Source organism: Myotis nattereri, assembly GCF_964212035.1.
Source record: "Myotis nattereri genome assembly, chromosome: 18".
In the NCBI taxonomy this organism is placed as follows: Eukaryota; Metazoa; Chordata; class Mammalia; order Chiroptera; family Vespertilionidae; genus Myotis; species Myotis nattereri.
Genome location: NC_138093.1, coordinates 32964181 through 32989338, shown reverse-complemented (window position 1 = coordinate 32989338; position 25158 = coordinate 32964181). Strand labels below are relative to the sequence as shown.

Below are 25158 nucleotides of genomic sequence, written 5' to 3'. Positions count from 1 at the left end.
TCGCAGGCCCCACCCGAGCAAAGGGGGAAAGTCCCAGCGCCCGGCTCCAGAGACCCGGTCTCCGGGCCCAGGACCCCTGGTCCACAGTGAAGGGTCCCCAGGGGCCAGTGACGCCAGCGCCCCCGCCCTGGCTCCGCCCAGCACCTGCCCCGGGCAAACCCCCGTCTCCAGCCGCTCTTTGCCCCACCCTTTGGTGATTCAGAGCCCTGGAACCACCCAGGGCGCTAATTTAAATTGATTTGCAGGACAACTGCGCTCCGCGGCTACCGACAGCTGGACGCGGGAGCCCGCTGGATCTCTTCGCGGAGGCTGCCGAGTGCGGGCGCTGGGTCCCCGTCGCCGCGCCATGCGTCCCGCCCGGAGGGGCGCCCCCGCAGTGCTGCGGCCCCCCGGCTGGCTGACCCTGTCGCTGCTGCCGCTGCTGCTGTTGCTGTTGTGTCCACACGCGGCGCGGGGTGAGTGGGGGCCGGGGACCCAGCCCAGCGGGGTGAACCCTTAGTAGCCTGAGTGGGAGGGGCTGGGTCAGTCTCCATGACAACCGCAAAGTCTGGGGCCCCGGGAAGGTGAAGGGTGTGGGCGTCGGTAATGGTCCCCTGACACCCCCTACCTTTAAAGATGAGCGCTCCCGCCCTGACCGGTTTGGCTCAGTGGATAGAGCATTGGCCTGCGGACTGAAGGGTCCAGGTTCGATTCCGGCCAAGGGCGTGTACCTTAGTTGCGGGCCCATCCCCAGTAGGCGGTGTGCAGGAGGCAGCTGATCGATGTTTCTCTCTCATCGATGTTTCTAACTCTCTACCCCTCTCCTTTCCTCTCTGTAAAAAAGCCAATGAAATATATATATATTTTAAAAGGTAGCTATTAGGGGTCTTGCTGTGCGGGACCCCAACTGCAGGGCTGCAGGAGTGACTTTAGGAGTGAGGCGTGGATGGCTGAGGAAGCACCCGCTGAGTTTGCAGAGCAGCCAACACTGGGAAGCAGAAAGGCAGGGCTGGGCTGGAGGGATTGTCAACCCCCCAACATCTCCTCAGGGTGGGAGGCCACATAACCGACCACGCGGGCCCCTAACCAGAGTCCAGGGATGTGCAGCACCTGGAGCTGCACATCTCCAGGTGTAACGTTCCAACCGGGACCCAGTCTTTATTGTGCGCCTAGCAACCGTCTCTAAGTGGAGAGAAATACTAAACCACTTCAAAAAATAACGGAGAAGACGGGCTCATTCTCGACTTATTTTAGCCTTGAACTCATCGTCAAGATTGGAAGCCCAGCAAGTTGTTGGGATGTCGTCAGTCGGCACTGGATCGAAATGCTACGTGTGTATCAAAAGCCATGGCTGCTTCCCTTTGCGCGGGGAAGGGAATGTTGCTATCCATTGAAAAGTGGTCTTTTTTTAGTTGCAGTTTTTTCATCTCTAGGTGACTGTGGTATCCCCGCCGATGATGTACCTAATGCTACACCAGAATTGGAAGGTCTTACAACTTTTCCTGAGGGATTCATAGTAGGATACTATTGCAATCCCGGTTACGTGAAAATTAAGGGACTGCAGAGTGGAAAACACTGCCTTCCGAACGGTGAATGGACGAAGCTGGCACCATTTTGTAACCGTAAGTTCTTCCTTTCTTTTTAGAAGAGGGAGGGGGCCCTGGCCGGTGTGGCTCAGTTGTTGGCGCTTCCTCCCATGAACCAAGAGGTAGCTGGTTGGATTCACAGTGAGGCCACATGCCAGGGTTGCGGGCTCAGTGCCAGGAGGGGATGTGCAGGAAGCAGCTCATTCCATTTGTTTCTCTCTCGTTGGTGTTTCTCTCTCTCTCCCTCTCCCTTCTCCTCTCTCGAAAAATATTTTAGAAATCAATAAAAGCATATTTTTTAAAAGTTATGGGAATGGAATGTATCCTCTTAAGGTGAACTATATCCCTCTTCCCAGGGACTGGCAATTGATACTTTTCTGGCATTGTTACACCCCAGGATATACCTGTTAGCACTTCACACTCCAGCTGGTTAATGGTATTACTTCCAGGAATAGATCCTGCTTCTTCATTAACAACCCCCTCCTGCTCCCCACACGGTATCTCCTGAACTGACTAACAGAAAATAGCCAATAGTTCCTGTTGTTGTTTAGGGAATAAATTCAATATGGACATGTTGGGTAATTGCATTGAGACACATAGTATGGGTGCTCTGTTTGAAATTTGATTTCCTAATGAAGGACTTCCCAAGTACAACACTGGGGCGCCACTTTTACAATATCACTATCTGTACCTCAAAACCTATGGATGGCCCAATAGTAGTTTTGACATATACAAGAAGGTATAAAGATAAGATTTGATTCCTGCCTTTGAACAAGTTTGGAGCGTTGGAAGCTACATACACATAGAAACTGCCACCACAAATATTTTTTTTAATGGGCTTTAACTTTTTTTAAAACTTATCTGTGATAGAAGGCAGTAGGTTGAAGGACATAAGCCCTTTGCACATGTATCCTGTTAGAGTTTATAACCCTACCACCTATGTTACTTTATTTACTCCTCCAGACAATTCCAGGTGAGTAGGCACACATCCTCATTTCACAGTTGAGAAAACAGGTCCTGAGAAGTTAACTCTCTTGAGATCAGCAGCTCTTATGCAGAAGAGCCCGGGTTCAAACTTGAGTATTTTGACAATAAATCCAACTGTCCCATACCTCCATAAAGTCATGTTGCCCAACTGGTTCAAGTTTGTAAATACTTGAATGTACACATTGGCTCCTCTGATCCTTGCCTCAGTAGGTTGCTGTGGGATTGAATGAGTTTGCTTGCAGGAAACATTTAGAAGTATCCCACAAATATTAGCTATTATTGTTACTATTGTTGCCCTTGTCCAGGACATTAGCCAAAGGGTGTGGGAATATTGGTTTTCATCTACCCCTGTGCTACATGGGGCAGGCAGGGCAAGGCAACCTGCATTTATTGACTCAGTGCCAGAACTGCGCCATGCAACTTAAACAGGTTATATTCTTCAAATTGTGGGCCTAGTGACATCTACTTCACAGGCCTTTAGTCATTAGGAAACAAAAGCATACATTTGAATATGCTTGATGCCCTATAAATGCCCTATTGATATTAATATAGCTAAGTGCCAAATATGTACAAAGAAGTATGCAAAAGGAGGTGATATAAAGACCAGATAATTCTAATAATTAAATATAGATTATAAAATAAAGTGGTATTACTCTTTGTTGTTGTTGTTTTGGTAATACTTTTAGGTACCTGTAGTCTTCCACCCAAGGTACGTTATGGAGTTATGAAAGATATTTTTATCTCAGTGAGTTATCGCCCAGCGGGTTTCGTTGTGGAATATGATTGTAATCCGGGCTACGAAAGGAACCATTCCGTATCAGCGCAAGTAACTTGCCTTCAGAATTATACGTGGAGCACACCAGAAGTATTTTGCTATAGTGAGTATAATTTTAAAGAATATTCTTACTTGTATGGTATTTGGGAAAATAGTATTTATTCCTTTATTCATGCTGGAAGTCTGTGTGTACATATTATTATTTGGAATGATTTAAAAAAAAAAGAATGATTAGAGTCATCTATAAAAGGTTAATATGCAAAGTGTCCCCTTGGGAGTTTGACCTGGAGACCGGGAGTTCACTCGCTTGCTATGATGTGCGCTGATCACCAGGGGGTGGTGCAGAATGAAGGAAGGCCCTGGCCAGCAGCCGGAAAGCCCTGATGGGCCCTGATCAGCCCTGATCAGCCCTGATCGCCAGCCAGGCCTAGGGACCGTACCCCTGCATGATTTTCATGTACCTGACCTCTAGTTTTATTATAATTAGGCAAACTAAATACTTGAGAGAGAGAGGAATATTAATTGATGCACAGATTTCACATTTAATTAGTTTAAGATTACCATAAATGAAATGAAAGAAGTATATATTCCTAAATAGGCTGCTTTATTGAAACTTATAAAATGACTGTAGGATTTAAACAGACTCAGGATAAGAGATTACCAGTGGTTCAGATGAAGAATTTGCATAGATGTGCCTAATAACTTAAAAAAAAATTTCTACTGCCTTCTAGAAAGATCATGTTCTGATCCTGGACAAATAGAAAATGGTCATATCAGTATACCAACTGACATATTATTTGCCTCAGACATCTACTTCTCATGTAACCCAGGGTGAGTTTTTGCATACTAACCATTCTATATTTAACAAATGGAAAAACAAATTAGAATTTAAGATGGAGATTTTTAGAAGTATGGACAGTGTTCACAAGCTAGTAGCAATAAAAAAAAATCCCTCTGCTCAAAGGTTTTCCTCATAAGCTTATCTCAGTTAAATTTAGTAAAATGGGCTAAGAAAGGAAGATGTTTTATACCACCAAATTCTCTAAATTCTTAGGTTTCGGTACATGTGATTCATTATAAAAATTCCAATGTCTTTGGTAAAGGAAATTACTTGCAGAAATTAAATGCAAGATTTAAATGAAACCAGTCTTTAATTTACCTAAATAATAAATTTGCATGTGTTTTTTAGCATGTATTTATTTATTTGTTTTTCTTTATTGATTAAGGTATTACATATGTGTTCTTATTCCCCCATAATCCCCCCACCCCCTCACTCATGCCTTCACCCCTCCTCGTGTCTGTGTCCATTGGTTAGGCTTATATGCGTGCATACAAGTCCTTTGGTTGATCTCTCCCCCTTACCCTCACCCTCCCCTACCTTCCCTCTGAGGTCTGATCAATGCTTCTCTGTCTCTGTTTTTGTTCGTCAGTTTATGTTGTTCATTATATTCCACAAATGAGTGAGATCATGTTAATATGTTTTTTACATGCAAAGAATCTTACAAAATATCTTAGGTTAAAAACATGTAGTTCTAGTGTTACAATATCATCTGACCAAGGTTTTTTATAAGTTCTCTATTTAGAGAAAAGGGACTCACTCACTGAATATTATGTGTCTAAGATACTGCTGAAAACTTTATATTCATTTTCTCATTTAATATCTGCAAATTGAATTATGATATTTTACTCTGTGTGTGTATGTCCATTTTTATAAAATAATATCAGTATCACTTATCTCCTATGCTAAACACAGATATTTAGATTATTAATATCAAATCTGGGGGTACTTTGAACCCTTCAAGTGTAAGTATATTCTTTTATTCTATGAAGCCCGTTTTGATCTTTGAGAACTCAGAAATAGAAAATATTCAAGCATCTATATAATTTTAAGATGTTTTAAAATACTTTAATATTTTCTGAAATATGCTCCACCCAAATAAGAAATGTTTTGCATGTCTTATAATTGTTTAGCCTTTGGATGTCACTTTTTTTAATTTAATTTTTTTCTTTTTCTTTAAACTACCGTACGAACTTTTATCAACTATTGTTTTGTCTCCATCTAGTGGTATAGTGAATATTTTTAGATGATATTCTGGAGAATTTAAGAGAACTCAACTTTTCTTTTCCTCTCATTATTTAGGTACAAATTAGTTGGTGAAAATTCTACTTTCTGTTATTATAAAGGAAAGGATATGGCTTGGGCTGATCCATTTCCAGAGTGCCAAGGTAAGACTGAAAGAATTTAAGCACTCACGTTGTGGGCCTAAATTATCAATGACAAATTACTTTCTGTGCGTTAAGAATTATTCACAGTGTATATCTATAGTACCCTCACCTTCTAATGTGTGTCTGAGCTAATTTAAAGACTTTTATCTGTAATTCTCCTTAATTTATTACCTTTGGAGATAAAGCATTAAAAACAAACTAAAGTTTGTGTTGTGGTTGGTCATTTATTATCTTGCCATTTCTCCAACCAGTCAGACAAAATAGGGTGGGGGAGGAGCCCTCAATGGATTCATCCCGTCAGCCCTGAAAATCCCCCATCTAGTGGAGAGAGGCACTCCCAGAGGAGGGCCAAGCACCACCTTTTAAAGTGTGGGAGCTAGGGCAGGAGTTCCACTTGCCTGAGTTCAAAGATGATACTGATTGCAATGGCCTGCAGCCTTCATTCTTGTACTCTATTACTGTTTCATCTATACTCTACCCAGAGTTATCCATCTGAAACACCAGCATGACTTGTCTTTCCTTCGGATAGCTTTCTGGGGCTGACCAGCAGACCCCGAGCAATGGATGAATGATTCCTCTGACACAGGATTGCTGTGAAAGAGAGGGCTAAGGGACTGCCTGGCTAAAGGAACCAGACAGCCTCAATCACCTGCCTGGTCAGGCTTTTATTGTGACAGCAGTTTGAGATGAAGTTTATCTTTTACATACAATCAGTAGTGTAGGTAATCTTGGGAGAACACATGTGTTTGCAGTGTCCTTTAAGCAAGGACACCCAAAGATTAAGCATAAAGATTCCTGTAAACACCCAGGGGTCTGCACATGCACAGACTTGTTTGGAAAGGTTAAGGAATAATTAGGGGTGCCATAAACAGGCCACCTTCAGCATGCTTCCCTTTTCTCTGTAAGGGAATGTCCTCCTTACAGACTGAGATCAGGGCCTATCAGGGCTTTCTTTCCCCCCCCACCCCCCCACACCCCACTGCGGGCAGCTGGCCCCACCCCCGCTGCTGCCACTGCTTGCCATCTGTGCAGCACTGCTCGCCCTCCCCTGCCACCGGTGGCCTCCCTCTGCAGGCGACAGGCTGGGGTGCGATGGCTTGGCTGGCCTGGGTCTCCCTCTTTCTTTGCTGGGGGGGCGGGGCCAGCCCTGCAAGGGGCCGTCTGCCTAGCTGATTGCCCCTAACCACTTGCTTGGGGGCGGGGCCAGGCCAGCGAGGGGCTGTCTGCCTACCTGATCTCCCCTAACAGCCGGCCTGCCTACCTGATTGTCCCTAACCACTGGCTTGCCTACTTGATCACTCCTAACCTAACTACTCTGCCTGCCTGCCTGATGGCCCCTAACCACTTGCTTGGGGGTAGGCCAGCCATGCAAGGGGCTGTGGTGGTCTGATCTCTGGTCTTCTGGTCGTGACACCTCTGGCCTTTTATTATTTAGGATGAAACCACCATTGTAAACACAGTCCATCATTGACTGGAATGTCATTATGCAGCACAGCACTGTAATAAGATTTAGAACACATGTGTAAAACAAAAATTACAATTAAGTTTGCACACGTTATCCATCAAACAGGTTCTGGAAAAAGCAAAGGAGTTCAGGGGCCAAAAAAACAGGACAGAGACCTTAGGAAGTAAATGGAACTTGAGTTTAAACCTAGGATGCACCCTTATTCTAAAACAGAACTGAGAAAAGGGCATTGCTGTCATTCCCTGGGGAAATGATATCAAATGAAAGACACTGGGTATTCAACTAGCATACTTGGGAAATAGGAATAGGTCATTGGGATAGACCAAAAGATCTTAAATGTGCCACTTTGATTTTGACATTTAGGATACAAATCTTCAAGCATGTACTGACAGCCTTTTATTTAAAGCAAACCTTATCAAGCAGCTGAGTGTGTATAACATTTACAAGCAGAACTACTCTAGTTACATAATAAACAGAGGCCTACCCCTGGAAGATGCCCCCCAAAAAGGTTCAGTGATTCCACATTCTGTAGAGCCATGATGATGTTCCTCTCTTTTATTTAAGCAGGAAAGTAATGTGATCCCATGTATACATCAAATTATATTACACCAAATGTCCATATGTACCCAGAGAATACTAACAGCTTTCTAAATTACTTTTAGGCCATTAATCAAAGCAAGGAGCAAATCGGAGTAATCTGATTTACACTAGGCTAGGGTATGTGGTGATTACCATATCACTATCAGTTCAGTTCACACATTTTTTTTGAGCACCTAATACACACCAGGCATTGTCCTGCATCTAGAGGTACAAAACAGAATAAGATATCATTCCTAAGTCCTGGCCAGGTAGCTCAGTTGATTAGAGCATCATCCAGATACACCAAGGTTGCAGGTTTGATCCCCAGTTAGGGTACATACACAAATCAACCAATGAATGCATTAATAAGTGCAACAACAAATCTATGTTTCTCTCTCTCTCCTTCTCCTTCTTTCTAAAAAATCAGTTTAAAAAGGGAAACATAAAATAAATGGATGGAATAGAATATTGATAGTAATGTGTTTGATCTAAACCTAATTGTATCAGTTAATTACATTGTGATTTGACTAATATTGTCAGACTAGATTAATAAAGTAAAATTGAACTATTTGCTATTTATAAGAGCCACAATTTAATGATAAGAATACTGAATAGTTGAAAGTTAAGGATGGAAAAAATATGCTATGCAAACAATTACCAGAAAATAAAAAGCTGTATAACTCTATTAGTATCCAATTATACTTTATAATAAAACAGTTAATCACCATAAAGAGGTCAGTTCAACAGGAATAGATCACAATCTGAAATCTATGTGCCCTTGGAAAAATAGCTTCAATCTCTATATAGCAGAGATGGGCAGAAAGAAAAAGAGACAAATCCACAATTATAGTTTGAGAATTCCACATCTTTCTCTCGATAGGTAACCAAAAATCAGAATATAGAAGACCCGACCAACAATTAAACTTTAAAAATAACAGATAAGCGTATTGAACCCCCTAGGTGTTGTTTTTAAATATACATGGAATATTGACAATATGCTGGGCTCTAAAACGCCATGCATTTAAGAAGATTGAAATTACTCAGAGCATGCTTTCCGACCCCAGTGGAATTAAAGTAGACAATCAAATAAAAAGATAACTAGAAAAGTAACTTCCAGGAAATTTAAACTGCAGTACTACAAAGTCCTTTGGATCCAAAATGAGATCTTGGAAGGACAAAATAAATTGTATAGATGTTGGCCTTTAGACGAAAAGTCCATATGAAAACTTTACCTACCCTAATAATAAAACCTATCATTTTCTGAGTGCCTGCCAAGAGCCGTGTTACCTGCTATGCATTTTACTTGTTATCCCTGGGGGAGCTTTGACTGCCAAGGGCCATTTGGATATTGATAACATCATTCATGGGCCACACAAAATTATCAGCTTTAAAATTAGCCTGCTATATTTGGTCAAACAATTAACTCACCCCTAATGCCTTGGCAGGACCAGACCAAATAATTTCCTGGGCCTTATACGGCCTGCAGGCACGAGGTTCCCCACCCCTGAAATAGCATCCTATGCGGTCGGTAAAGGATGTAGAAATACATGACACAACATCTGAGCGCCTAGAGCAGGATGTGTGCCGATGCTGTTGGCAGGAGTAGTGCTGGATGATGTAACACGTGGCTTCAGGGACAGACTGTGTGAAATAACTCACCCAAATTATTTCCCTTATCCCTTACAGTAAGGAGACACAGTCTGCTCTGTTTTTACTCTCATTTTATATGCGAGGAAACCGAAGTTCAGAGGGATTAGAAAACTTGGTCTCTAGGATGCAGTGAAAACAGGCCTAAGCACTATTCAGTTCCGCCTTAAGAGGGCTTTTGCATACGCAATCTGGAAAATATTATGCTAAGTGAAATAAGCCAAATGGAGAAAGACAAATATCACATGAGCTCACTTATTTGTGGAATCTAATGAACAAAAGGAATTGGCCAACAAAATAAGACTGGGAGCAGGGAAGCTTGGGACAGATTGACATACCTCGATGTGGGGTTTGGGGGACAAGAAGAGATAAACCAAAAACTTATGTAGGTATATGCATAGCCCATGGACACAGGCAATAGAGTGGTAAAGACCTGGGGGGAGGGAAGGGTAGGGAGGAGGGGGAAGAAGGGTGAGAAAATAGGAGATATCTGTAATACTATCAAAAATTATATTTAAAAGAAAACACAGTTAAATGGTCCTGAAGACCTAAAATTTGACTATGTTGTTATTTGTGATTCTCAGAATAAGATCTTAACTGAAGTTGTGCTTTAGACACATTAGCTCACCTAAAAGCCGAAGAGGAGCTAATCTGATGTGTGTAAAGTTGGTAGCCAGTACAAGAAGAGAAAAAAGGGGGAGTTATTTTATTCTGACTTCATGTCTTTAAAAAAGAAGTGAAACGAGAGACGTTTCCAAGGTCACTACCATATCCTGCAAGCTGCAGAAAACAGAACTCTGCGATTATCTCTGTTGTGATCATCTCTATCGGTCCAATGTTTGCACCCTGCTGTTCTTTGGTCTTGGCATGAGCAAAGGAAGACGATGCAAGAGAGAAAATATCTTTATTTGGGGTGTGTCACAGAATGAGATCACTGCCGACTCGGACTTCTGTTTCCTTTCTTCACACAGAGAACAGTTTCGGTATCGCAGTACTACTTTGGTGTATTTATTGCCTACCGGTATAATTTATGTGGAAGCAAAAACAGTGTAGCATTTTACATCCTTGGGAAATACACAAGACTTGGATGACTAAATGTCATGGTTAGGTGTTTGTGGGGCGAGAAAGAGAAGAGTCATTGAATTAGCAATGGGTTCCTAAATCTTCAGAGCATTATTTTGCTAATGTGTTAAAAACATTTTTCCTCCACAGAAATTCCTACAACTCCTCAGAAACCCACCATGACAGATGCTCAAGGCACCAAAGCCCCATCATCGCATCAGAAACCCACCACAGTAAATGTTCCAGCTACTGAGCCCCCACCAGCTCCTCAAAAACACACCACAGTAAATGTTCCAGGTACAGAGTCCCCATCAACTCCTCCGAAACCGACCACAGTAAATGTTCCAGCTACAAAGCCCCCACCAGCTCTTCAAAAACCCACCACAGTAAAGGTTCCAGCTACAAAGCCCCCACCAGCTCTTAAAAAACCCACCACAGTAAATGTTCCAGGTACAGAGTCCCCATCAACTCCTCAAAAACACACCATCATAAATGTTCCAGCTACAAAGCCCCCATCAACTCCTCAAAAACCCACCACAGTAAATACTCCAGCTACAGAAGCCCCATCAACTCCTCAGAAACCCACCACAGTAAATGTTCCAGCTACAAAGTCCCCATCAGCTCCTCAAAAACACACCATAGTAAATGTTCCAGCTACAGAAGCCACACCAACTCTTCAGAATCTCACTACAAGAAATTCTTCAACTACAAAAGCCCTACTAATTCCTCAGAAACCCAACTTGACTGTTCTAGCTATGGATGCCCCACCAACTTCTCAGAAACCTTTCACAGCCAATGATTCAGCCACAATAGCCAAACTATCTCCTGTCTCAAATGTTCTATCTACAGAGACCCAACTAACAGTCCAGACTCTCATGACAAATTCTTCTGCTACACGAGCCACACCCAAACCCCAGAGCTTCACCACAGCAAAAGCTTCCTATACACAGAGTCTCCCAGTAACACAAAAATTCACTGCGGGACATGCCCCAATGACTAAGGGTCTCCATACCACACAAAGATTGACATCTGCTCATATTGCAGCCACACCGAATCAAGCTGATTTCAAGACACCAAGCACCTCAAAAGGAAGTGGACTCCTTACAATAGGTGAGCTGACACCGCTCTGGTTCCAGAACATATATGGATCTAAAGTGCTATGGCGGCAAATGTCAACTTGACCAGGATTACGTAATTAAATAATCTGGGATCTGTTGTAGTCAGAGTTGTTTTCATACTCATGTTTTGGATTTTCTTCCGAGGCAGAGTTGGATTGTGGTTAGGGCAAATCTTTAAAAAAGGAAACATTTTGCAATGATATAGAAAAAAGGTGTGGCCCCATAAAAACGATGCTAAGTTAAGGTTGCTGAAGAAATTCTGTTTTCTAGATTAGCGTTAGGGAGTCGTTGAATTTTTCAAGACTCTTCCTAGAACCAAATAGATGCCATCCTTAAAGTTGATTTCTGGGTCTGGTTCATTGACAGAGACCCGTCACTCAAGCATGCTAAAAGCTCTCTCCAGATTCCCTAGAGTTGCTAATTTGGTAAAGCAGCTCAACAGTGTCTTCTAAGTAATTGAAAACACAGTTCTTTGAATGAGTGCATAATAATGCAGGGCTCTTTAAATAAAGGCACTTGAAGTAGAATGTGCTATAGACTTTAGAACTACCTGTTGAGTGAATACATGAAACCCATTTTACTAATTAATGCTGCTTCAGACCACTAGGATGTCTTCTTGTCCCACATCTTGCCTAATGTACAGTCATTTTTTAAAAAAAATATATTTTATTGATTTTTACAGAGAGGAAGGGAGAGGGATAGAGAGTTAGAAACATCGATCAGCTGCTTCCTGCACACCCACTCTGGGGATGTGCCCACAACCAAGGTACATGCCCTTGACTGGAATCGAACCTGGAACCTTTCAGTCCACAGGCCAACTCTCTATCCCCTGAGTCAAACTGGTTAGGGCTGTACAGCCATTTTTATATGCATTCTTCTCCAATAGGGATACCTATTTTGTTTTATTTTATGTTGTTCCTTGGAAAATCTCAATATAACTGAGCCAAGAGATAATTTTCAAAAACATTATTTTAACATTTTTATTGAAGTCAACACCCATGCAGAAAACTGCAGAAAACATACATGTGTGGCTTAATAACTTTATTAAAAAAATTGAATTTATTGAGGTGACATTGCTTAATAGGATCATATAGGTTTCGGGTGTGGATTTCTGTTACACGATCTGTATATTGCACTGTGTACCCACTACCCAAAGTCAAATCATGCACCATCATCATATATTAGGCTCCCTTCACCCCACCCCACACCCTTTGATCTGGCAACCACTACACTGCTGTTTGTGTTCATGAGTTTCAGATTTATATCCCACATATGAGTGAAATCATATGGTTCTTAGTTCTTCTGCCTGACTTATTTCACTTAGCACAATATTCTCAAGATTCATGCATGTCATCACAAATGGCAGTATTTCATTTTTTTATGGCTGAGTAGTGTTCCATTGTGTATATGTACCAGATCTTCTTTATTCAATCCTCGATCACAGGACACATTGGCTATCTCTATGATTTGCCTATGGTGAATAACGTTGCAAAAATATAGGGATGCATACATGTTTTCGAGTTTTTTGGGTATATACCTAGGAGAAGGATTGCTGGGTCATATGGCAGCTCCGGTCTTAATTTTTTGAGGAACTGCCATACTGTTTTTCATAGTGTCCGCACCAGTATACATTCCCACCAGCAGTGAATGAGGTTCCTCTTTCTCCACAACCTCTCCAGCACTTGTTATTACTTATCTTGTTGGTAATAGCCATTCTCAAAGGTGTGAGGTGGCATCTCATTGTAATTTTGATTTGCATTTCTCTAATTGCTAGTGAAGTTGAACATATTTTCATATATCGTTGGCTGTTTGTATGTTTTCTTGGAAGAGGTGTCCGTTCAGATCCCTTGCCCATTTATTAATTGGGTTGTTTTTTTGTTTGGTGTTGAGTTTTATGAGTGTTTTTTTTAATATATCTTAGATATTAAAACTTTGTTGGAATTATTGTTTGCAAATATCTCCCATTTGGTTGGCTACCTCTTTGTTTTGTTGTCTTTTTTTTTTTTCCTGTGCAGAAGCTTTTTAGTTTAACGTAGTCCCATTCATTTATTTTTACATTTACTTCCATAGCCTTTGGGGTCAAGTTCATAAAATGTTCTCTATGACCACGGTCCATAAGTTTGGTACCTATGTTTTCTTCTATGTAATTTATTGGTTCAGATCTTATATTTAGGTATGTGATCCATTTAAAATTAATTTTTGAACATGGGGACAAACTCTAATCCAGTTTCATTCTTTTGCATGTGACATCCAGTTTTCCCAGACCATTTATTGAAGAGAGCAATGTATTAATTATTACAAATATATTTATTTGAAAGTAATTTTTGCAATGACTCACTCATATTCATTGAAAGGTTTCAATAATAAAGTGATATAGTCATTTAAGTTTTGATAACATCTGCTGAAAAAAAACTTCAGTTTCTGATAGTTTCTTGATCATAGGATCAGATCAGTAGTTACTATTTAAGCTTTTGAACTTGTTTCTTGTCATCAAATCATATGACCAAATTTACACGGTGTTTGTTTCAGTATTCAGTAACTCTTTATCATGTTTACTGTTTATAATGTTAACTTGATGAGTAGATATAGGCACTGGTGTGTATTTTATTTAATTGTTCATAATGTGTAATTGTTTTCATAAATTTATTTATAATTATTTCTTTTAGTTGTGGAAATCTGAGTTACTTTTGAACTTTCAAGTACAGTTTATATATATGAAATTTGTAGCAAATAAATGAATTTAGTAATTTTTTTAAATTTTCTTCTTCTCTAGGGAATACCATCATTGCAACTGGTAAGTCTGACTCCTTGACAGTTCAAAGAAATTGTCATCACTGTAGGTACCGATGTTTCTGGAAGAGAATATTGTGTTCTAACTGTCTTAGGTATACTGTTAAAAGGCTGTGTTCATGGATGCCAAAGAGAAAACAGGTAAATGTATTTGTGTTTTGTGGACACCATTAAGTGTTTGGTATGTTTCTAAGTACTATTCCCAACCATGTTCTTGTTCCAAAGTAATATTAAGAAAACTTCAAATCATTGGGCCACGCAATCAAGTATTATTATATGCCTACTGTTTTAATTCTAGGGGCCGAAGAATGACAAGAAAAGATAGTTATTAATACAGGTTCTATCCTCAAGTATTTTACAATTAATCAGAGATGACTTCTTGGTTTTTTTTAATCTTTATTGTTGAAAGTATTATGTATGTCCCCTTTCCCCTCCACTGACTCCTTCAAGAAATCTTGACCATTTCTAGATTTCTGTCTTACCCTTAAATAAAACAAAGAGTGCTACCTTTGATTATATGTTCTTTCTTTTCCCTTCTCTATGAGTGATTGAAAGCAAAATTATTTTTTAAAAAAATATTCTGTTGCTTTAGTCATGAGGCCAAAAACAACTGTGTTGCAATTTATTTTTGCATTTGGTCCAGCCCTTTATTTTATCCATAAACATATTATTTAATGTTATATATTAGCAATGAGATTAATAAACTTCCAAAGATACTAAGAGAAATGTTTAAAAAGCAATAGTTAAATTTGCATATTGATAAGTAACATTCAATAGAAAATACACTCTTTTAAAAAAGTGTATATTTTAAAATTATGTCCTAATAATCTGGAGTCTTCTGTCTTATGTATGTATGAATTAGCCAAGGGACTATAAAGCTGAAAACAGGTATTGTGAAATTGTTTTTTAAAAAAATTATTTATGACAGTTCTTTTATATTTTGAAGAAATGTCTCCTAAAGTTTAAAACTAAAAGATTTGTTTTAAAAGATTCTGTCAGAATTCAATTTGTTCATTTTATATTTTAAATAGAAATAAAATGTATTATAAATGAATATTTCATGTTGACAACAGTGATGTGTTTAATAGATGAGGTATTTTTCACCTGCTCACTATTGTTCAATAAAGATTTGAAATGCTTATTATTTTCTCTTGAAATTCTTAAAATATATATTATGTGATTTTCCAGAAAGCTTTTTTTAGAGTTAGTTGTAATTCTAAATTATCCTCAAAAATAAAGAGGAATTTCTTCCCTTTTAAATCAGACATATAGTAATATTTTTATTTGTGATTCTATACTTGTAAAATATAGACCTGAAAATTCTTTTTTATTAGAGTGGCATTTTTTTTTTAAATCACTGTTTTCTTATTTTTCAATTGCAGTTGACATATAATATTATATTAGTTTCAGGTATACAACAAGTAATTAGATATTATATAACTAAGTTATCACCTTGATAAATCTAGTTCTCATCTGACAACATGCATAGTTATTACAATATTATTGACTTTACTGACTATTCTGTAACTACCAATTTATACTATTCAATCACTTCACCTTTTTATCCATTTCTCCAAACCCTCCCCCTCCCATCTGGCAACTACCAAAATGTTCTCTGTATCTATGAGTCTGTTCTGCTTGTTCATTTGTTTAGTTTTGGGTTTTTTTAGATTCTATATATATAAGTGAAATCATATGGCATTCATCTTCATTTGATTTATTTCACTCAGCACAATGGCAAGATTTCATTCTTTTATATGGCTAAGTCATATCCCACTTCTTTAGTTATTCATCTATTGATGGACACTTAGTTTGCTTACACATCTTGGCTATTGTAAATAATGCTGTAATGAACACAGAAATGTATATGTCTTCTTCATTTAGTATTTTGGGTTTCTTTGGATAAATATCCAGACATGGAATTACTGGGTCTTTCTTTGTTCTTTTGTTATATAGCCTATGTTTTAAAATCTATTTTGCCTAATATAATTATTGCTACCCCAGATTTTTTGTTTGTTTCCATTTTTATAAAATATTTTTTCTATCCCTTTACTTTCAGTCTGTCTGCATCATAAGGATCTTGTTTTGTTATTCATTCAGCATTCATATGTCTTTTATTGGAGCATTTAAACCATTTGCATTTAAAGTAATTGTTGATAGATATGTATTTATTGCCATTTTAGTCTTTATATTTTTATCTTTTTTCTTCTTAAAGAAAACTCTTTAAGATTTCTTGTAATATGGGTTTGGTGGTGGGGAACTCCTTTAGCTTGTTCTTGTTTGGGAAACTCATTATATATCCTTCAATTCTAAATGGTTACTTTACTGGGTAGCGTAATCTTATCAGTAGGTCCTTGCTTTTCATCACTTAGAATATTTCTTGCCAATATCTTTTGGCCTTAAAGTTTCTGTTGAGTAATCAGCTGACAGTATCATAGGAGTGACCTTGTAGATAACTAACTGCTTTTCTCTTGCTGCTTTTAAGATTCTCTCTTTGTCCCTAACCTTTTGCATTTTATAGCTGTACTAGAGGCTCAGTGCACGAGATTTGTGCACTGGTGTGTGTGTGTTGCGGGGGGTGTCCCCTCAACCCAGCCTGTGTTCTCTCAGGAACCCTTGGGGGATGTCCACCTGCTGGCTTAGACCCGCTCCCCCAAGGAGTCCTTAGCACTGCCGTGGAGGCAGGAGAGGCTTCCACCATTACCACTGCACTCACCAGCCGTGAGCCCAGCTTCTGGCTGAGCGGAGCTCCCCCTGTGGGAGTGCACTGACCACCAAGGGACAGCTCCTGCATTAAGCATTCGTCCCCTGGTGGTCAGTGCACATCATAGTGACTGGTTGTTCTGCCATTCAGTCGATTGCATATTAGGGTTTTATTATATAGGATAGTATTCCATTGTGTAAATGTACCACAGCTTTTTTATCCACTCATCTACTTATGGGCACTTGAGCTGTTTCCAGATATTAGCTATTGTAAGTAGTGCTGCTATGAACATAGGTGTATATATATTCTTTCTGATTGGTGTTTCTGGTTTCATAGGCTATATTCCTAGGAGTGGGATCACTGGGTCAAAGTAGAGTTCCATTGTTAAATTTTGGAGAAAACTCCATACTGTTTTCCACAGTGGCTGCACCAGTCTGCATTCCCACCAGCAGTGTACTAGGGTTCCCTTTTTATTGTGTCTTTACACCTTTCTACACATGACAAACTTAAATCCCATTATAAGGTGACTTCAATTATCTACTTGTTATTCAAACTTAAGAAGTCAGATAATCATATAACTTTTCAGTGATCTTTTTGGTCTGGCAAGGAAAGTGTGTGGATTTTTCTTAACATTTTTGAAGAAATACAGAGGCACAGAAAATCCAGTGATAATAGCAAGATGTTGCTGAGTAAGGTGTGTTGAAACCTGACTTATAAATCTGAAAATTTAAGGTTTACTGAAGCATATTCTTTTCTCTTCTGCAAAAGTCTCTTTCCAGTGTGACTTCACTTTTCCACAATTTCAGTCCCTTTATTCTGTTACATTAAATGAGATTAAAAGCAAGAACTGAATCTATCTACAACTTTCTTATATTTTAGATCATAAGGAATACATTTCTACTTTATTAGATGTAAGTTGGACCTTTTGAAGTGACTGGGTGAACCCATATTTCTTCAGAAAAGGAGACTAGTATCATTTCATTAACACAAGATCTTGTAGGTAGAATTCTGATTTGGATTTTTCAAAACTAAAGATGATACTCTGTATATTGCTTCCATTTGTTCATCTGCAAAAAAAAAATGTCATTTTATACAATTTAATAAATATTTATAAGCACTTTCTACTCTTTTCCAAGCGCTGTGCTAGTTATTGGAGCTGATTAAATGAGATAACAGGTGGCAAACTGCTTTGCAACATTTTAAACAGTGTAAAAATATTTCTACTTCCAGGGACATTACTGAAACACTACCTTTTCTTGGAGAAAGTCATTTTTAAAGTTAGGTAATTTTTCTACCTCAGAGCTCTTCAATTAATGACTAGGAACACTGGAATCACAATCATAATTTTATTAATAATCCATAGTTTCATTTATCCCAAGTTGCATAAATATTAAATTGATTCGGATTCACCTTTGGGATAGTTTTCTGTAGGTACCAAGCAGATTTTAACATCATAAATTATTGACATTATACTTAATTTTTTTTCCTTCTTTCTAATTTGTGAGATAATACTCCATTGTCAATTTTTGAAGCAATCATTTATGTAGATTTGTTTCTCAAACTTCTGTATTTTGCTTTGGTTTTTTGTTAAGCCATCAACCTTCACATAATTTCTTCAAGAATTACATAATATGTACTAATTCGAGTTCTAGAAATAGGCTTTTACTTCCATCATCTAGCTATTTTGGATCACTCTTAAATTTCTATATTCATTTATCATTCAAATTGAAAATGGAGGTTTTTGCTACATTTGAAAATAATGGGGTTAATGAAATGCGGTGAAGGGGGGAAAAAAGCCCTCAAAAAATGTTGAGGAGCCACGATTTATTTTATGAAAATGATATAGTGCTAGGGCATAAGTTAAAGAAATTGACTGAGTAAAGTACTATACAAACTTACCTGTGCTGGAAATAGCTGTTGTTTCTTTTGTTTTGTTTGTTTTTTAAATAATTTGTCCACATGGCAGTGCAATTGTGTGGTATCTATATATAGTTGATGTGGAACCGGATACACTCATTAGATACATTAGCTTCAGTTTGCTTTTCTAGTATCATCTCTATTTTCCTTTGTAGTACAGATCAGAAGAGTAGAGTTCAAGGACATTGGAGGGTGGAGTGGGGAGGAAATGCATATATGAAAGATCAATGGTCAAATCATTTAAGTTAAGCATGATAGAGTTAAAATACTTAATAATCTTCTCAAACCTATCAAACTAATTTTATTTCATCATTATAATACTTTATTTTTAATATTTTATTTCTTTTTTCTTTGAAAGAAAACAGAACAAAGGGTAAATAATACACAATTTTTACTCTCAAGTTTGTAACATACAGAAGCCATATGCAAAACCATAATTTCTGTCTTCTATATTTTCTTTAATTTGCCTCATATTATCCTTATGAAATTACACTGTATATATAATTGCTTATGTGTCTATTAACTGTGTTACCATATTTTTCCCCTCTCAAGGACTTACTGTTGGTGCAGTAATAATTGCTATCATAAGTCTAACCAAAATTTTCGGGGACTATGGAAGATCAGGGTGAGCAGAAATTCTGATGGCTTAAAACATTTGCTCTTAGCTTCTTTCCGGTAAAACTTAATATTTTATCATGAATAGATAATTTTCCTCACTTAATTGTCTTTTTAGACATGCTATCTCTTTATCCCTTTTGTCTAGAATTCCTAACTTACATAAGCAGACTTTGTGTCTTTTTAAAAAATGTCTCAATATATTGAAAAACATTAACAACATTTCAAAGGAAAATGGTTTGAAAGCCAAAGTCTCACTTTGCAGTCTATTAATCAATTTACCCTTAGTATAATTTATGGTAGCATATGTGTGTTGCACAAAACCAAAGAAATCTAGGGGCGAAAAAGCCAACCTCTAACATATTGTTAAATCGCCTGTAATTAGGCCTGTCTTTGAGTTTCATTTATTGATGCATGCCAGTCTAGCCCAAGAGGACAGGCTCTGGCATCTGACTGCGTGGTTCCATGCTGTGTGTCTACTGTGCATGTGCCGTGTCACTGTAAGCAACTTAACCTCTCCGTGCTCATCTGTAAAATGGAAGAAATAGAAAACATACCTTATGGGATTGTAGTAAGGATCAAATGAGTTTCCACCTGTAAAGAAGTTAGACCATCTCTTGGCATATAGGAGGCTTTCAGATGGTACAATAGTAACCCATAGGGGAAAAAACAGTCTGATTTGAAACATCTGCTTTGCCTTGAACATTCATATATTAAGTCTATTGCCATGGTTGGCTCTGGCATTTTCTGCAGACAAACAGAAGATTACTTAAATTGACCCTCTTCTGGCCTTCTGGGCAGAGGAAACAGCATGCACAAAGGCATGTCTGAGAAACAGAAGGCTTTTATCTCATTCATCCTTATAAACACGCATGACACCTTAAAAACATAAAAATAAATAAATAATAAATTGACCCTCTTCTGTTATCTTGTAGATTTTATTGTTCAGAAAACTAATTATGGAGTTCATATAAACTCTTGAGTCATTTCTATACTTCCCCCATTTTCATTAATTAATTAAGAACAACTATATTTACGCTGTTACTAAATTGCCCATCTTAATTCTTTGACGGATGTGAGCTATCTACTTTTTGCCCCACTTAACACTTTCCTTTCTCCTTAAATTAACAAATATTGTTAAGTAGTATAGTTAAGCCTATTATAAGCCTATTATAAGTATGAACATTCTTTAAATCACTAAATTGTTCAGTATTTTAGCCAAATACTAGACCATTAGGTCCTGGATTTTTAAAATAGATTTTCCTGTTAATAAAGTGGTCTTGAGGCTATAATACTACATGTCGTAAAATACAATGTTCTCTTCAAATTTTGCAGGAACTTTTTAAGAATGGGCTTTAAGGCCCAGCCCAAAACAAGTCTAAGTCATTAAAATAGTTGATCATGCAGATGCACCAGCAAAACTACTCTGGAAAAAAAGTAAACCACCCACCTTATGCTCTTCCTTACATTTGTTCCATCTCTTCTGTTGGGTTGCAGTGGTTCTCAACCTTCCTATTGCTGCGACCCTTTAATACAGTTCCTCATGTTGTGGTGACCCCCAACCATAAAATTATTTTCGTTGCTACTTCTGTAATTTTGCTACGTTATGAATCGTCATGTAAATATCTGCTATGCAGGATGTATTTTCATTGTTACAAATTGAACATAATTAAAGCATAGTGATCAATCACAAAAACAATATGTAAGTAAATATGTGTTTTCTGATGGTCTTAGGCAACCCCCGTGAAAGGGTCGTTCGACCCCCAGAGGGGTTGCGACCCACAGGTTGAGAACTGCTGGAGAGCATTACCTGTTTACCTTCCAAAGCCAGTGCTTTGGGCTCTGCAGACGAGATAGGTGGAAAGTGGTGAGTTTCCAAGTTGCTAGCTCTTAGCTGTCATCAGTTTCTTTACTTTGGCAAAGTAATCGGCCATGATATTTTTGATTGGATGAAAAGTGTTGAACCACAGAAGGAGGGAATATTCGTTTCCCTAATTCCTCTATTTCCAAATAAGAGGAAATTCAGGCAAAAACCCCTAAGAAAGAATTTGCCTTTTTTTTATGTGCCCTGTAATAACACTCCACTTGCCTTATTGGAGAAGTAAAAGCTGTTGAGAGTAAGAGCTAACTTTATTCATTCCTGGTTATTCTCCTAATTCATATCACTTTTAAAACTTTCATACCTATTTATTTAAAAATTGGATCTTCATGAGGACAGGGCAAAGAGTTCATGAGTCTGAAGGTGCTAGTGGACCTTCACCTGCTGATCTCTGTGTTTGCCTATGAAAGGTTTTCCGATGGTCTTAGGCGACCCCTGCGAAAGGGTAGTTCGACCCAACACTTTTAGAAGTGCTGGGTTTGTACGATACATTCAAGCTCAAAAGGATGTGGCTGTAAGCAACTGCTGGTACTACTTTTTGATTCAGGTTAGAATTATATAATTCAATTAGTGTTTTCCCTCTCTACTATTCAGCTCTTATTACATCCAGGAGAACAACAAAGCACTCAATGTTATGTTTCATAATTTAACAGAGACTGGTGATGACTCAGAAGTGTGGCCTTCTGGTAAATTATAAAAGGTATCTAGTTCTATAAAATCCCATTTCTTGCAAAATGTCCATCAATACTGTTGTCTCGGGGTGTGTTTGGTGCTGTTCAAAGATAATAGAGGCTTTCACCTCTATTATTGTTGGGACTCTTTCTGTTTTTGTGAAGGATTGACTAACATTACTAACATTGCATCTCTCATTATTATGACATGTCATCAGCTCTTGACACTTCCGCAATATGCTCATCATCTCATCCTGTGTTTTGCACTCAGTGTATTGTAATGATTTGATGCTAGCAATGACATAAATATTTTTGGGGGAAAAAACAAAAGGTTGATACAGTAGGTCTACAAATAAGAATGCCTTTATTCTAACTATTTGTATCATGAGATGATTGGCTTATATTGTATTTGTTTCTCTTTTTTTGCTTGGTGGCTTTCAGAGTCTCCAGTGTTTAGGAAATATTAAAATTTGATGTACGGTATATTTTATAAGTCCTATTTATGGATCTTATAAGATATCTCTTTTATGTTGTCACAGGAAATGGTTACACAAAAATAACTTCGTGTTAACGTATCTGTGAAACTTTCTAGGTGTCTTTTTCTTGGATGAAACTTTCCTCTATTTCACATGTAGTAGTCAAGGGGTTCTCATTGACTTTTAATCTGAAAGTATCTCAATTGATTCTACCTCGACCAGTTAATCTCAAAAACTATTTTAGCTGGTGTTGCCATAGTTACTATACTCTAGCTCCACAGTGGCTGAGGTTGTCTATACTGTATAATTTTGCATTGTTTGACACCCCAAATTAGCCAATTAATTCTTCTTCATGCTTTATCATATCATAACTTAACATTGCATGTTTATCAACAATAAGTCAAATTACTTTGATTTTAACTTTTTATTTTTAACTTTCAGGACACACATTTATGACATTGACAGTTTTGCTTATGATGCTGGTAGCCATTGGCTACCTGACTTAGCCAAAGAAGAGATAAGAAGAAAGTGCATACAAGTACACAGAATATTCTAGTTTTTATACGTTTCTGGAAGCATGGACACAATATATGCAGTAGTGTTCTTCATCTTGCACATTACCAGTGTCTTTCGTGTGCATAAGAATGTGAATAAAGCTAGAAGCAAAGACTCTGTCCTGGAATCGCGTTCTCAACATTTCTAAGCCTCTTGAAAATAGGACAGCGCACAAGACTGAGAGTGATTACGCTTCTAAAAGTGTAGAGATTTGTGAGCATGAAGAAAAGGAAATGTTATTTTTCCCCATTAGATTTGTAATGTTATTTTTACTTACAAAAAATATATAAAAAATTAAATACATTCATTGGATATTGAAAACAAATGAAAAAAAATATTGCCCAGTCTCTTGAGGAAAATTGCCAAAGAGAGATGAACCACATTATAAAGTGACCCTTCTTGACTCTAAGGCATTTTTATCTTTCCTTATTCCACTAAAATGAGTTCGAATGGGTTGGCAAATGTTTTAAATGAAAAACATGTTAATGACTCAGTGTCAAGTTTCTTGGATTTAGTTGGTGGCAAAGAAGAAGTATAGAAGGAAGAAATAATTATTTCTTTGCCACATAAGTACAGATAATTAACAAGAATTTAGCTCCTTACTTTTAAGATGGATTAGTGACAATTTTAATTTTATTCTTCGGACAGTCTTTTTTCTTTCTTTTTTTTTTTTTTTTGTAAAAGGATCCTGGGAAAGGGTGAAAGGATGAAAGGTGTCTTTTTATTAACTTAATGTCTTTAAAAGTATCCAGAGATATTATAAGATTAACATAAAAAAGGTTCTCTATTTCTGAAATGATTCTAAATTATACATCGTATTTTTGTGATATTAAGATTATTTATTTATATTAGTGAACACACTGGATTTACATGTATAACAAAAACGTTCAAAAGGATATGTAAAGAAAAATTTATTTTCCCTAAATTAAATAAATAATTGATCATATTTTTTTGGTCTCATGTAGTATTTGAAATTTACTTTCTTAAATATAAATAATTTATCTCTAAATAAGATATTCCCTTTCTGCCTCCCATAAGTAGTTTACAATGATGTCCTTTTGCTTATCCTAAATGTTTGGTGAAACGTTTTTGGTTGCTTTTAAATTATACTATATTGTAGTTTCTTAAGCATGTCATAATCCTCTCAGAGTATCATACTACTTGTACTGATTTACCTAAAGGCAATCGAATTAATTTTCTAGATTCTTAATATATTCTTGTCATCTTACATTTTAAGTTATGGAATAGACTAGAATATGCACATAACTAAATTTAACAATAATTATTTGTCACATTACATCATCTGCTTTGTTGTAGAAGTATTTTAAACTAACTTCCATACGCACCATGGCATTTCACTGTAAATACTTCAATATGTGTTTCTAACAATACAGATTTCTTTTTTTACCTAACCACAATCAGTACAAGTAACAAGACGTAACAATAATTTGCTAATAGTTTCTAATATTAGGTAATTCATTTTTTAACTCTCCTAACAGTACCATGAATAGGTACATATCCACCTAATTCATTTGTTAACGAGGAGGGCCTACTCTGCCTACTCTCTCTCAACCCCCCTTCTACTTCCCTCTCTTTCCTTCTCCCTCCCCTCTCTCCCTCTCTACCATGTGAGGACACAGTGAGAAGGCAGCCATCTACAAGCCAGAGAGCTCTCACAAGAAGCTGACCATACTGACACTCTGATTGGGGGCTTCTGATTTCCGTTGTTTAAGCCGCTCAGTCTATGATATTTCGTTACGGCAGTTTTGAGTTAATACTATGGCCAAATATAGTATTCACCATATTGTTAGTTTATAGAACAATTGGTAAATTCACTTTACGCTTTAAAGGTACGCTTTATATATTAATTTTTTAAACTGAAAGTGTACTGAGATCTTTAGCACTGTGGTTTTGTGCAAGATATTTAACCTCTCTGTTTCTTAATCTACAAAAATTACAGTAGAATGTCAATATTTGTAGCGTGCTTAGAATAGTGTCTGGCACATAATACACTATGTGTTCCTTAAGTTAAATATAAGTAAACAAAATAAGGCATAGTTCTAAAGTTCTTTATCTGCATTTATATGTTTTTGTTTTAACATATGGAAGTTTTATTGGCTTCTTGTG

At 37.7% G+C, this 25158-nt stretch overlaps 1 protein-coding gene across 1 annotated transcript; it reads left to right on the top strand.

Annotated features, from left to right (window-relative positions):
• Positions 1–346: 346 nt before the first annotated feature.
• Positions 347–23976, top strand: CD55 (CD55 molecule (Cromer blood group); the record flags this gene model as incomplete). Its single annotated transcript, XM_081113295.1, has 10 exons — positions 347–455; positions 1413–1601; positions 3239–3430; positions 4059–4158; positions 5468–5553; positions 10457–11416; positions 14198–14218; positions 19388–19460; positions 21924–22029; positions 22918–23976. 9 exons carry the CDS (start codon positions 347–349, stop codon positions 22024–22026), a joined length of 1833 nt encoding a protein of 610 aa, XP_080969421.1. The 3' UTR covers positions 22027–22029; positions 22918–23976.
• Positions 23977–25158: the final 1182 nt, after the last annotated feature.